The sequence below is a fragment of the Rattus norvegicus genome, chromosome 14 (assembly GCF_036323735.1).
Source record: "Rattus norvegicus strain BN/NHsdMcwi chromosome 14, GRCr8, whole genome shotgun sequence".
Taxonomy (NCBI): domain Eukaryota; kingdom Metazoa; phylum Chordata; class Mammalia; order Rodentia; family Muridae; genus Rattus; species Rattus norvegicus.
The window spans coordinates 42,122,104-42,136,859 of record NC_086032.1 but is presented as its reverse complement, the minus strand read 5'-3'; the positions used below and the strand labels follow the sequence as shown (position 1 = coordinate 42,136,859).

Sequence of the window (14,756 nt, the reverse complement as noted above, 5' to 3'; positions counted from 1 at the left end):
ACAAACCTTGGCTTCTGGGTCACTGTTGATACTACAAGAATCATCGTCATCGGCATGAGGGGCGTTTCTAGAAAGAAGAACATAAAACTGGTCTTAGAATTCTGTTGCAAAGACTAGATGCGGAAGCCATCCCTTTTGGCACACCCTCCTACCTGAGTTTCAAGGATGCATAGCGCAGTGTTGCTCCTTCAAACTCTTTTAAACTGGGGTCTGGGTTAACTGTGGCTGCATGCAAATCCTAGAGGGAAACAGATCCTGTTAAGGTACAACAGAGAGACCCATTGCCCTGCCTCAAATACCAACGGGAAGAGAAAGCCCCAGCAAGAGGCGGAGAGTGGGGGTGAACGAGCTTAGGCAGAGGATGGCATGCAAAGGCTGCTGGGTGATGGTGTGGCTCACAAGCTCCGCCTCTTACAGACAAAGCAGCTGGAAACCACTCACAATGGGAGACATCAGTAAAGAAATAAGTAAATAAAAACAGACAACGGGAGTGCGAGTGGCTGGTCAAGAAGACTTGCCATTCAGCCCCTGCAGAACGCATGACATTCACAAGGAAGAAAACGAAGCAACCGCAGCCATGCAGAAAGGAATGAAATATATTAAATGATCTAAAATCTGACAATATACTTGCCTTCCAAATGTCACTATTAATCTTTCCCCCATTCAGAACAGCAAAATCACTCCATGGCTGTTTCTAGACATGTAATTATTCACATAGGGGGGGAAAAAAGCACATCGATTTAAAAAAGAAAAGAAAAGAAAACATAAGGGGGGGGGGGACACAAGACACTGTTGTTAGCGTTGATATTCACAGGATGGGTTAGGGAACTTGTCAGCGCCCCCTCTCTAAGATACATCATTTACTGACCAGGACGGGCAGAGATGATAATTACCTGCCAGCGTAGGCAGCTCAATAGCATTTGACCACAGTGCGGTTATATTCTAAATGTGGTCCTAGAGTCAACCCGTGAACCTTCACAGTCCCCAGGCTACACAACTCCACTGACACCCACCACCCCATATACCTTCACAATCCCCTGTCTACACAACTCCACTGACACCCACCACCCCATATACCTTCACGGTCCCCCGTCTACACAATTCCACTGACACCCACCACCCCATATACTTTCACGGTCCCCAGGCTACACAACTCCACTGACACCCACCACCCCGGCCACACAACTCCACTGACACCCACCACCCCGGCCACACACAGGTTTTCTAGAGATAGAAGTGGAATTAGGGATGTCAGTATGCTGGGTTGGAGACAGGGGAATGCTCGTATCTAAGAGCACAGAAGTCTGGGGTCAAGTTACTGTCCCTTCAAGGGGGAAAGGGTAATGGTAGGAATAGAGGTTTAGTCAGGAGCAGAGGTTAACATCAGCATTCTGATGACATTTATGCCCCGTAATGAAAAATAGCCTTGCACAATCTAACGCAAACCACCGATTCAGGAAATGTTCTACTTCTGGGCCACGAAAGCCTGTTCGGACCTCACACCCGGCAGGCAGGGCAATCATTTTCTAAATGGTTACGGACCACAGCACAGAGCCTCTTGGCTCTCGCCATGACTCTCCATGTGGAAGCAACTCTTTCCATTCCCTTCGACAAGGAGAAAACTTCTCTTTTCTCCTGTGCTAAGGGAGTATTCACATATTTTTCATAGGCTTAGGGAACCAAGTGACACTAAAGGAGAGTTCTGTAAATCCTTCCTCAGATAAAACACCAACAGTGGAGAGTGTGCGACTGAGTGACTTTTCAACTGAAGTACACTGAGGATGAGCGGTAATGGTGACCCGCTGAGGTTCTCACTAAGGACAAATCGACTTCAGATCAATGCCCCGAAAAGGTGAGCTGACTCCTGACTTGGCAGGGTGGATGAGCTGCTGCTTACTTCCACTGTCACCACAACGGCTTTCTTTTGGGGGGCAGTAGGGCTCTGAACCCATACTTTAAATAGGAACCCTGCCTATCTTGGCATTTACACTCTATCCCTCGACCTGTGTTCGGTCTCCGCTGAGATTAGTGTGACCCGGAGGACGTGTGATCAGGCTGTGGCCCTGAGATGGAGCGGGCCCTCACGTGTGTGTGTTTGCCTGGGAAAAGCCATTACGTTTTGCTCCTATTTTAAATATATATTTTAAACTTTATTTTGTGCATGTGTGTGTATGTATGTGCACCAAATACATACATGAGCATGCAGAGATCAGAAAGAGGCATCGGATGGCCTAGAACTGGAGTTACAGGCGATTGTGTGCTGCCACGAGGTGCTGGAAAGCCTTGCAAGGGCTGGAAGCCCTCTTAGCAGCTGGCTCATCCCCCCAGCCCCACTGTCCCACTCTCAGAGGGACAGCGGTGGACAGGCTCCGTCACTGCTCTGGACTATAGAAAGTGCCCCTGGCAGGAGCATGCAGCAGAGCAAGGAAAACATCAAGCAGTGAGTTTCGTTCCCAGCAAGGCCCCCGTGACCCAGCATCAGGACCCTGGTGACACGCGGGCGGCTTCCGCTCTTCCTTGGGTTGAACTTTGAAAAGGGGCATCAGGTGGGGAACTGAAGAAAGTCAGGAAGACAATGTTTGTCTGGAGAATCACCAAAGGGAAAGGAAGAAGTGTGGGGGGCGGGGGGAGAAGGGGAGGGTGAGGAAAGAGAGAGAGGGAGATGGCAAGAAGAGAAAAAAGGAAGAAAAGAAAGAAGAAAGAAAAAGAGGAAGGAAGGGAGGAGAGAAGGAGGGAGGGAGGGAAGAATGGAGGTGGGGTGATGTCTGGGAAGCAGACACCTGAAATCAGAAATCATCCAACAGGAACTCTGTTGGCACGGGGCAGGGCGGAAGACTATTCTAAACAGAGCTTTGGGGAAAACTTTAGGATTTAATTAAAACATGCCTCTGTGTGGGTATCAAATTTTATGCCTTTGTATATATTTGCTCTCCAGACAGAGGGGTTTCTGTCAAGGGGATGTTGACTGTGGGCTGGGTTTGGATGAGCCCAGCTCTCGTGCTATGGAGTTGGCTGGCAACTTCCCAGCAGTCACCTACGTCTACATAAACAGAAGCCTTAACAGGGGCTCCGCAGAAGCTAACAACAGCGAGTGCTCATTGCAAAGCCCCAGGAAGGAACAGCGGCAGCTGCATTATGACTGGACCAAAGGCATTTATTACTAAATCCTACCTTAAAAGAATTCATTAGTATCACAGATGAGAATTTTTTTTTTTGTAAAAGCATACCCATAACTTTCCTCTCTTTTCTCTTTCTTCCTTTTCGAAAAACAGAGAACACACTTTTTCTTAAATTTTAAGAACAACAGAGTATAGTCATTTAATTATTTTTAGTTAAGGAGTAACAATGTGTTCTACGTTTTAGATAACTACATCAATTTATTTATTTTTCTAGCGCGGGGCTTCAACTTGGGTATGCCGGCCAAGCACTCTGCCCCGAGTTACAATCCAGCCCTAGTAAATAATGGTTAGGTAATAAAAGTTAAAAAAAAAAAATCTCCTGGAGGTTCTCTGGCTCAACAGACTCTCTAGTCACTGTGGTCGGTAGTGTGCAGCATGGGAAAGATTCAGGGAGAGACAAAGAGGAGGGAGTAAAGAGGAAACAGCAGGCGAGCCATGTGTTTCTGGCAAGAAGTGACACATAGCCAGGCCGAGAGGGGAGGGATGGACAGAGAACTCTTTCGAAAGCAGTAACCTGCCTGGGAATCTCCTAGGCAGAGTGGCTAAAGTCTGGCATGGCCAAGAGATGGCCAGGGCCAGAGATGTAGCTGGAATCATCCTCTCTTGGCCCTGTTCTGGCCATGCTCAGGGTGCAGCATCCATGGCTCTAAATGTGATGGTCGTGCTCGGTTATGGGAGAGCTATGGAGCCCTGGCTCCCGTGGTATATACTGAGCCACTGACCTGGTGCTGGGAACACAATGCCTACCCTGCAAGACCCACTGCACCAAGCAGGGGTTGTGTAAGGGTGGGCCCGCTAGGGAGAGCCACGCATGTGTCCTGGGTGACAGCACTCTCATCCTAATTTCCCTTGGTGGTGGTGGTGGTAAATCTTGGAATACAGTTCTGCGACTCAAAGAGAAACGGAGCAATGACCTTCTGTTGGAAAAGGCCCTTCTTCAACAAAGCCAACAGGGTGTTCCTGAGGATGGATTCTCGAGTGCTGGAATGTCCTCCTGAGAGACTGGCTTCATGGCATGCTATGGTTAGAATGTGTTCTCTCAAAACCCTGTGTGGAAAACAGTCCCAAGTGTGGCAGTATTGGGGACAGGATGGGGACTAAGGGAGGTGGCGAGGTCATCAGGGTGTCACCCTTTTGAATGGATTAGTGTTAACTACCAATGTGCTCACGCCTGAAGTTTATCCTCTTCTTCTCTTGTCCCCTCTTGGCTCAGAAGGTGGGGGAGCATTGGGTCCCCATCAGCTGCAGCTCCTCAAGCCTGTTCTTCCCAGCCTAGAGGCAACACGTTTCTGCTCATTACAAATCACTGTGGCTCTCCGCATCTGGAGCACGGACCAAACCAGAGTGGAGAGCGCTGTGAGTGCTGTCAGAGACCAGAGGGTGCGGGTGCAGGTAAACCAAGGCGGGAAGGCACCTGTATGCTTCCTGTGACTTTGGTGGCGGCTGTCATCACACCTGTGTGCACCTCAGAAGTTCTGAAGCCAGCACAGCCACAGAAAGCTAGGGCCACACCACGACTCTGACCTCAGGGCTCAATACTGTGACAAGGTCTTCCCTTAGAGAGGGAAGGCATGGTGAGGTGAAGGGGTGCAGCACACAGCCTGGCTATCGGGAGGTGTGCTGGGGGGGGTTGGAAGTACCCCGATCCTCTACTCTTTCTTCTCATGTAGGAAAAAAAAATGTTCAGTAATGGTAAAGCTCAGATTATACCTTTCAATCCTGTTTTATCAAGACTGAAGGCTCGGTACACGAGGCTTTGATAAAATAGAAAAGAAGAAGAGACACTGGAATTATGAAATATCAAAGACCTGGGCAGGGCAAGAGATCTGTGTACTATGCTCTAGACACCTCCATGTGGCTATAATGTCTTCCTTCTTTTAAAAATATTCCCTGGGTTTTTAGTGGAAGTAACATGATTTGAAAGGGCAGAGTAGCCCTCCTATTTAACTATGGTTTTGGTTTCTTATGTTTTAAGTTACTCGTGGCCCAAAAATATTAAATGGAAAATTACATTATGAAGCTACTGACAACTTTTAAATTGTCACCCTGAGCATCATGACATTTTGTGCCAATCTACACAAAATGTTATCCAGCATTTCCATAGTGTGCACACTGCTCTCCCATTAGTAACTGAGCAGCCATCCTGGTATCTACTGTTGTGGTAATGTACTATATACAAGGCCCGAACCTAGCTGTGAGTTTACACAGAGACTAAGGGATATTAGAATATAGCTCCAGAAGACAAGGGGCTACTGCATGGAACTGTGGATTATTACAAGAAAACCATTCAAAGATGTTAAACAAACACCAACAAAAAAAAAAAACAACAAAACAAAACTGGTAAAGGCTGTTGTACTGGCTGGTTCTGTGTGTCAACTTGACACAAACTGGAGCTATCACAGAGAAAGGAGCCTCAGTTGAGGAAATGCCTCCATGAGATCCAGCTGTAAGGCATTTTCTCAATTAGTGATCAAGGGTGAGAGGGCCCATTGTGGGTGGTGTCATCCCTAGGCTGGCGGTCCTGGGTTCTATAAGAAAGCAAGATGAGTAAGCCAGGGGAATCAATCCAGTAAGCAGCACCCTCCATGGCCTCTGCATCCACTCCTGCCTCCAAGTTCCTGCCCTGAGTGAGTTCCTGTCCTGACTTCCTTTGGTGATGAACAGCAATGTGGAAGTGTGTGCTGAAGAAACCCTTTCCTCCCCAACTTGCTTCTTGGTCTTGATGTTTTGTGCAGGAATAGAAACCCTGACTAAGACAGCTGTGCTGTAAAATGAGCCCCTTGGACCACAGTATGCAACTGGTAGTCTAGAGTTGGGAGGGGACTGAGGGTCCAGTTGGTTTTGATGCTCCAGTTAGTCAAGTGATGGCACCTACTGTTATAAGCATGGGTTTCTTCTCCACTCAGGAAACAATGAATAGAATTCATGAAGCATATATCAGAAGTTATGCGAGATAAGGATATGGGTCATAATCCCAGAGGAACATTGTAGACTAAGATTAAATGAGAACCAAATCATAATACTACAAGGGGCTTTCAAAGAAGAGAAGGTATACTTTCTTTTTAAAGACTGATCCATCGATCGATCGATTGATCAATTGATCAATCTATCCATCCATCCATTCATCCATCCATCCGTCAGTGCTCTATCTGCACGTACACCTGCATGTCAGAAGAAGGCATCAGATCCCATTGCCGATGGTTGTGAGCCACCATGTGGTTTCTGAGAACTGAACTCAGGACCTCTGGAAGAAAAGCCATAGACCTTAACCACTGAGCCATCTCTCCAGCCCCAAGAGAGTATCTTATTCCTGGGAGATGCCAGGACCTGACCCTTCCTTTGAGGAAGTAATTCAGGAATAAAAATGGGGGGCGGGGGAGGTCATTTCTATAGGCCTGGTGGTCATGCCAGGAAACCTCTTGAAAAGAGTATATAAGAACAGAGTTCCAGGTATCACCCTGGAGCTTTTGTGTCATCGTCTGAGATGGCATCAAGGAACCAGAATGCTTTATAGGCACAGGAATCTGCCCTGAGCTCCCAGGCTGGGAGACACTGCCCTTGAACCTGCAAGGCCTATCTCTGATGTTCTTCCCCGTCCTCGGATGTCATACTCCTATAACTTGGTGAAATGACAGAAAAGTCCTTCGATGTGGCAATCTTACTCTAGGACACTTGGAAGCTGGCACGTTCTGAGCATGGACGCTGTACTCTTCCTGGGCCATTAACAACTTAGGCATGTTTGGCCACAAACATGTTGGCAAGTAAGAGTTACTTCATGAGGAGGCCATCTCTACATGAAGATTCTAAGCCAGTCTTGGCCACATGCCAAGTGCTAGTCATAAAAAGTATCTTATGTGGCCTGCTCTCTCTCTTTTAAAAATTCCACATCTACATAATTTCAGAAGTAATTTGGAACAAATAAATGGTTTGGGATGGGGAGGGAGGAACAGTCCTGTGAGCCAAGTTTCAGTAGCAAGTACTTCTCGGCCAGTTGATAAACTTTCAAAAATACTTGCTGGCACGTGTATTGAAAACATTACACGCTGTGCTAACACCTCGTGGGTGAACTTTGAAAAGTGAAATGTAAAAATCTCCAAACTGTAAGGAAGCTCACAGTCCTAAACTCTTGTGCCATCAGCCGGTTTGGCGCTTAGTGATCTCATTTTTTTTTCAAGGCAACTCACGAGAGAGCTCAACGAAAACCTGCATTCCTGACACGACACATTACAAGTTACTTCTCTCCCTTAACATTCTGCTTTTTCCTCCACGCTTTGAAATTAGTTGAAATAGATTCTATTTAGGGATCAAAGAGATGGAGTCGGAGAAATAATCATTTCTTTTCGGCTGTCATCGGCACCTGGGACAGCGTTATTAAGCAGTCATTTTCTGGACAGTTTTGTGTGTGATACAGCCCTCCCTTTCATGTGAGACGAAGAGATCTGAGAGACTCTGCAATTCCAATTTGAGTGTGTCAAATCTAGGGGTGGGAGCAGGGGTCAACAGGTCAAAGTTCGAGGTCGACTCTGCCATATACTAGCTCTGTGATCTTGTGAGGGCCACTTAGCTTTTCTGTGTCAAAATGGGAGTGACAACCGCCCTCGGTAATAGATGTGTGTCTTTTGAGGAAATAATGAGAAAAGGCATGGGCCTGGCCCTGTAAACTTGTGCACCCTCTCAGGACCCCATGGTTTGCTACTCAACTTCTGATTCACAGAGGCCATCTTCTCTGCCATGGTTGAGTCCTGTGAGGGTCAAACAGTGTTTGTGAAAAGATACTAATTTTGTTCCTTGTGATGCTGGGGACTGAACCTAGATCCTAGTGCATGTTGGGAAAGTGAGCTATCAATCTTCATAAGCAACGGGGAAGCTGAAAACCGCAAAGAACAAAGATGAGGTAAGTCCTTTGGAGTCGAGGAAGGGGCCCTGAACAGTGGGTGGGGATAGGAAGCAGGTACAGAGAAGGAAAAGGATTAGGATGTAGAAGTATTAGGATGTAGAAGTATTAGGAGGTAGAAGTATTAGGATGTAGAATATTAGGATGTAGAATATTAGGATGTAGAAGTATTAGGAGGTAGAAGTATTAGGATGTAGAAGTATTAGGAGGTAGAAGTATTAGGAGGTAGAATATTAGGATGTAGAATATTAGGATGTAGAATATTAGGATGTAGAAGTATTAGGATGTAGAATATTAGGATGTAGAGGTATTAGGATGTAGAATATTAGGATGTAGAAGTATTAGGATGTAGAACTATTAGGATGTAGAAGTATTAGGATGTAAAACTATCAGGCTTCAATGAGAAGCTGTCAACACCATCTAGGGCTAAGCAACATAATTCGATGTGGTTTGGTAGCACTGAGTCAGTATGTCAGAGGACCAGGGCAAAGTCCAAACCAGCCAAGGTTCTCATATACCAGAGAGGGTATATCTAGCTCCAACCCATCTTTCTAAAGGTGGAGAAGTGGGGTTGTGGCGAGGGAAGGGAGGTGCCGAGGCTGGGCCTGGGGGGAGAGAGGTGCTGAGGCTGGGTCTGGGGAAGGGAGACACTGAAGGAAGCTGAGAAGAATTCCCATCTTACTGTCTCCCAGGAAAGAACAGGTCACCAATCAGAAAGTCAGAACAAGAGGCTGGCTACTTTTAAGGGTGATAAATACAGTGGCAGATGCAGAAGAGTTTGGCCAGTTAGGGGTAAGGTTCAAATGCACCCATTTCTCAAAGGCAAAGAAAATGGGCTTTAACATTAAAGAACAGAGGATTTACCATCAGAGAACAAGTGGAGGGAAGGCAGAGGAGACAGCCTGCTAGAGAAGCCACTGACATACATACATAAATAAACAAACAAACAAATAAACAAATAAATAGGCTGTCACTTGGCTGTGACCTTTCCCAGTGGTAATTCTCTTGAGGGTACTGTTACTAGGCTTGACAAATATTTGCCACAGGAGTCATTACATGAATGAATACCACAATGAAATTTTTTAAGGCCTCAATTCTTTGTTTAAACATTCCGATTTCTTCCTCAGGGATACCCAGAATTTATGCAACTAATTATTTCTAAAATAATGTCACTTCTGCTAAATAAACATATCTCCTTTTTTACCCCTCCTTAAATAGGAATTAAGCATTTAAGTGCTCTCAAGGGTTATTCCTGAAAGACATCTTCTGCGTGCTAGCAAATGAACCCAAGGCTAATAAGATATATGGTAATTATAACACGCCTGGCCGGGAGACGTTCCTGTGTGTGTAAATATTTCATGCATCCAGCACCATGAGATGCTACCTGCGGAGAAATTACTGTCTCCATAAGCCCTAGGGAAACTCAGCCACTTCCCATTAGTCAGCTCCTCCTGTACCTAGAATGTTTCAGGAGACCAGACTCCATTAAAAGGGAAAACAGACCTGAACAACAGACATTAACACTATTCTACTAAAAGGAAACATTACTGAGCTCTGAGATCCAATGTGGCCGGCCATCAAAAGGCTTACCTCAGTGGCCTGTTGGGGCAGAGGCTGCTAGTCTAAAAGGAAACAGGATTACATCCAGTGAGCACATGAATAGAGTCCACTTTACCTCGTTCTCTGGGGTGGGAGATGGCGTTACAGAGCTAAGTGACCCTTTCCTAGAACCGTGGAGATCCGCTGGGATAGAGACGGGCCGTTCCCACTGAGTCGTCCCTGTTGGGATGTGCCAGTAATAGGTCCCAGCAATGTCACTGACTCTTTTCCAGCCAGGCGGCAAATCCGGATCTGTCTGAAATGAGTGATCACTCCAGATATCTGCTGGGAGATGGGAAAAGGAGAGAGAGAGAGAGAAAACTCTATTAGAAGAGAAAAAGAAAGCTTCCAACAGCCACATAGAAATGTCTGCACTGAACTGAGAAGAACCTACCTATACAAAGTGTGGTAAAAGGGACAATGGAGAGTGGGACAGAAGGCCCTGAAAAAGCTGGTTGCTATCTCTGAAGACAGGCATAAAGACCTCATTCTCAAGTCACTCCATACCCCCAAGTACCTCAAGCGAAAGCTCCATGAATCATAGCCCGATGTGAAGGCAAATTCCACGTGTTTACCTACAGAGTCTGCAGGTCCTGTTGCCAATCGGGAAGACTGACTGGCACTGCACAGCCTTCCTGGCCGTCAGTCTAGGTTTCTGCAACCACTTTCTATAGATAAAGCACCGTGTTTGCATCTAGACACCCACAGAGGAGCAGTGTCTTTGTCAGGACTCCAGAACTAGGCATTGCACACTTTTAGGAAAAGCAAACAGAAATAAATAGTTCTGAAATTCAACAAAAGACCAGACTGGCTTCAAAACTGGGCCAGTAATGTAAACACACGGAAGAAAGTGGGAGTGAGAGGCTATACAGACTGGCAGAGAGTGTGGCAAACGGGCGAGCATCTGCAGAGTCCAAAGACATTCAAATCCAATCAACAGCCCTTAGTCAATGTAGGTGCCACATAAAATTAACCCTCTGGACAATTTCTCCGTTTACTAAGGGATTATTTGCTTTAAAACATTTTTCTTCCTATCCTTGAGTTGAACATATTAAAGGGATAAACACACACACACACACACACACACACACACACACACACACACACACACACGAGAAAAGAAGTAGGGTGAGAATTACAGAGATGGAAGGGTCATGAAGTCACACAGTAACTGTGTCCGTGTGGGCCACCTGGACTTGAACACTGCTCTATTCTGAGGGTCAGAGCCTTTTCTACAGAGCTGTACACAAAGCCAGAATTTATTGCATTTCCAGTGAGAACACATGGGCCTTGTTCAATCCAATGTTGTATAATGTGGGCACACATTGCCGAAGCTGCTATAGATGGGACAGAAGAGAAGGAGAAGCCAGACAAAGGAGCTGGGCAAGCCCGTGGGCACAGACATGCACCCACACTGTTGTTGGGGCCCCAGCACTCTTCATTTAAGCTTGCCAGAGGCAAAACTGCCACAAGTTCAAATTACGGTGGAGACACGGCCTTCTACACAGGAAATTAAGCATGAGTATGTAATTCCAAGTTAACACAGTTTGCAGCAACAACTCTAACCAAATGTTTTTATATTCCCCATTCATGCCCCGCTTTTGGAGGTAAATGGGTTGTTTCTGATAGCCTTTTGTTTTTAGCATCTCAACTGGGGAAGGGAAAGTAAAACGCAAAGGACTTGCATTGGAGAAATCTGGAGTATGCGAGTGCCCTTGTAGGGTCTCACTCTATGGATCCCAGACAAAAGGGTCTGGGGTTAAAATAGGAAAGGGATGCAAAGGTACCTGTGCTACCTCTGTGGTTTATGACATCTGTACATTTATATTTGAGAGTGAGGAACAGCCATGGACACCATCAGAATATGAATTCATGTCAGACCAAGGACAGAGAGCAAGGTCTGTGGCTTTTAAGCCATGTTGTTGCCTACAGTGAGTGAGGAAAGTTTTGCACCAGATAGCAGGAACTGACTTGTTCCATGCTGAACCAAACACACCACATTTTTACCTGGTTTGTATTCTAAATTGCTGCTGAGATTGACTTGGAAAAGTACTTCAAAGGGGGGCTTATCCTGTTGGTAAAAGGAGATGACAATGACGATGGTGGAAGATGTGGCAAAGCTCCAATACTCACAGCATCCTGTCAAGAAGCATCCCAAACTAGTGTAAGGGGTAAGCACTAGGAGGGCAGAGGACATCATGTCTTGTCCATTAGCTTCTTTCCCCCAGCCCCAAACAGGAACTCAGTAGTGGATGGATGGATGAATGGAAGAATGGATGATGTTTGGATGGAGGGATGATGTTTGGGTGGGTAGATGGATGATGGATGGATGTTTGGATGGATGATAAATGGATGAATGGATGAATGGAAAGATTGATGGATAGATGGATGGATGCATTAATAAGGCAGAAGAAATTAATGAATGAATTTCCTGTCTATTTCCTTCAATGGCATGTTTGACTGTCCTCACAGGTAACAGAGACAGAGTTAGTCGTCTACATCAGTGTCTGAAGTTCCACATTTGTGAATGAAAGGAAATGGGAGGTCACACACACTTTGACAGATCTTCTGGGAGGTCTGAGATCACAACGGGAAGTCCTTAGTCTCCAGTGACAATCTCCTAAAAGACGTCTGTATCAGAGAAATTGTTGTGGGTGGGGCATATGCCATGGTAATCTTGGGTGTTTGAGCCAGCATTGGAATGCAAAAGTGGGAACATAACTGGAACTAAGACCAACTGTGGGGTGTCAATGAAAGACAGGTACGAGAGGGAGACTGGCAGAACAGACCAAACATCGCCAGAGTACTTTCAGTATCTCAGTTCTCAGCATAACATTCTTACAAAGCCATCAACTTGACAAACAATAAAAAGCACTACACCAAGGGCAGGCAGGTCAAACACTAAGAACTTGCATACATTATATGTACTTGTATACATCGGTGGGGAATTGGATTATGAGCCCACTGAAAACAGAAGAGTATCATTAATTAACAAAGAAGTTGCTGCGTCATGCCACTGCTGGGCTCTCTGAATTGTTCTTGAAGTCCTACATCTCGGCCCGGCAATTCCACACCTGGTATGTGTCCGAGAGAACCACACATGTGTATTAGGTATTCAGACCGCAGTAGCAACGTTACAATGGCCCCAGGCTCAAAACAACTCAGACCTCCTCCAATAGAAGAATGAAAAAATTACAGCAGAATAAGCAAATAACAGAAATGAGCTAAATACAGCTGCATACAACAGTACAAAGTTCACCACATGTCACGGAGGAAAAGGAAGAAGACAAAAGATACCATATTCACTACATTTCCATTCAGATAAAGTCAGCCATTAATTATTTAGTGATAGACGTAAATGGTTTAAACTGTCAAGAATTGCAAACACACAGTGATCACATACAAAAAAATACAGGCTACTGAACAGCCAAGAACGATGGGAGTGCGGGGCGTTGGTTTTGATTAGAGAAAGGTACACCTCAGTCATTCCATAGTCTAAAATTTCTATTGGTGGTAGCATGGAGGCTCCCTTTATAAGTATCTATTAATATGTATGCTTACTCAATATCTCTGAATGTATATTTTTCACAGCTGAAAAAAAAAGAGGCTGGAGAGATGGCTCAGCTGGTAAAGTGTTTGCCAACCAAGCACGATCCAAAGCAGGAACATATAAAGTGGTTGTAGCAGTGTGTGTGTACAATCTCACCACACACACACACACACACACACACACACACACACACACACACACACACACACAAAATGTTAGCCATGTCAGAATATTTTCAATGCCTACAGGGACGATCCACCCCCACAACCCATCCACCCACCCCCAAAAAAACCCACAAGGGGTTCACTCAAGACTCTCGATGGCTCAAGTGAATAGAAGCAATCCAAAGAGCCCAGGTGATGAAGTTATACAGCCTGGCCTGTGGTGGAGTGAGAATGCCCTAGGGGAGCCTCTTACTGGCTAAGCCATTCGCTATATGACTGGGCCTGATCAAACCGGACAGCTTCTTAAAACTTCAGAACAGAACAGGACACATGACCATGAGCCTCTATTGTTCCCAGGATATATCTATCTGTATCTGTATCTCTATATCTATACACTTCAGGAAGCTAGTAATTACCCAATTCACAAAAGTGCCCCCACTACAGTACAAAGAAAATGCCCAATATGGAAATCATGGGGCTATATGGCCACCATGGTTCCAAGAATAAGGATAATATTAAGATAATCCCCTTGTGACTTTTCACTGGAGAAATCACTCCAGTTCACTCCAGCAAGGGCAGCCTGAGACACCAGACCCTCTCACTTGCTCTACTTGTCTTCTTCTTTAGCAAGATACTCTCTTGTCTTTCAAATGCTTGTCTGTCTTGGTCTCTATTGCCGCCCGCCGCCAATGAGAAAGATCACTTCACTGCGTTTAAAACCAATTTGCCTGGTTTAAGGCACAATCCAGGCAGGGCTACACTCGGCTTAAGCCTCTCTCAGACACAAATAAAGAGAGTTGCTTTTTCCATTTTTTTAGTTTCCTCTTCCTGTGATCTGCAGACTCCGTAGGTGAAAAAAAAAAAAAATCAGGCACTTTCCACTGCATAAAACATGAGCTGGCTGCATTTAATGTTCAAGGCAATGCCAGCTAGAAGGCAAGGCCAGATCCCGGCCTTTAGGCATTATGGCTGTGATGTTAGAGATGCTAAGAAGATTTACAACGATACTGAGGCTGGCTGGGTGTGGACCGTGTGCCCTTTACCGCAGGGGCTCAGGATGTGTGCATGGCTCAGGCTGCCCTGAGATGAAGGCAGAATTGTTATCCAATTCTAAAGCTTGCAGAGGACAGTAGATGGATTTAAACCAAGGAAATAAAGTATATCCTGATTTAGAACAGGATCAATTTTTCAGAGACCTGGAAAAAAAAACCCCACCAGTATTGACAGCATGGGGAGGAGGGTAATAAAACAAAAGGATCTGAAAAAAGAAATAATAGTACAGGTGGAGATCAGGAGACAGGTAGCCCACTGACCACGGTCAAGAATTGAATAATAACACCAAGATTCTCTGTGGATGCCTGGCCTGGAGC

At 45.6% G+C, this 14,756-nt stretch overlaps 1 protein-coding gene across 23 annotated transcripts in view; it reads right to left on the bottom strand.

The window, feature by feature from the left end:
• The window catches only part of Apbb2 (amyloid beta precursor protein binding family B member 2), a 383,293-nt gene that overhangs the window by 96,071 nt on the left and 272,466 nt on the right, over window positions 1-14,756 (bottom strand). For 11 of the 23 annotated variants that reach the window (XM_063273105.1, XM_039092527.2, XM_063273111.1 and 8 more), the window contains 4 exons: window positions 9,749-9,957; window positions 632-694; window positions 153-238; window positions 7-67 (listed from right to left, as the gene is read on the bottom strand). In XM_063273105.1, coding sequence (XP_063129175.1) covers window positions 7-67; window positions 153-238; window positions 632-694; window positions 9,749-9,957 — 419 coding nt within the window. The remainder of the gene's footprint in view (window positions 1-6; window positions 68-152; window positions 239-631; window positions 695-9,748; window positions 9,958-14,756) is intronic. The other 12 variants (XM_063273113.1, XM_063273112.1, NM_001427465.1 and 9 more) reach the window with 4 other exon arrangements.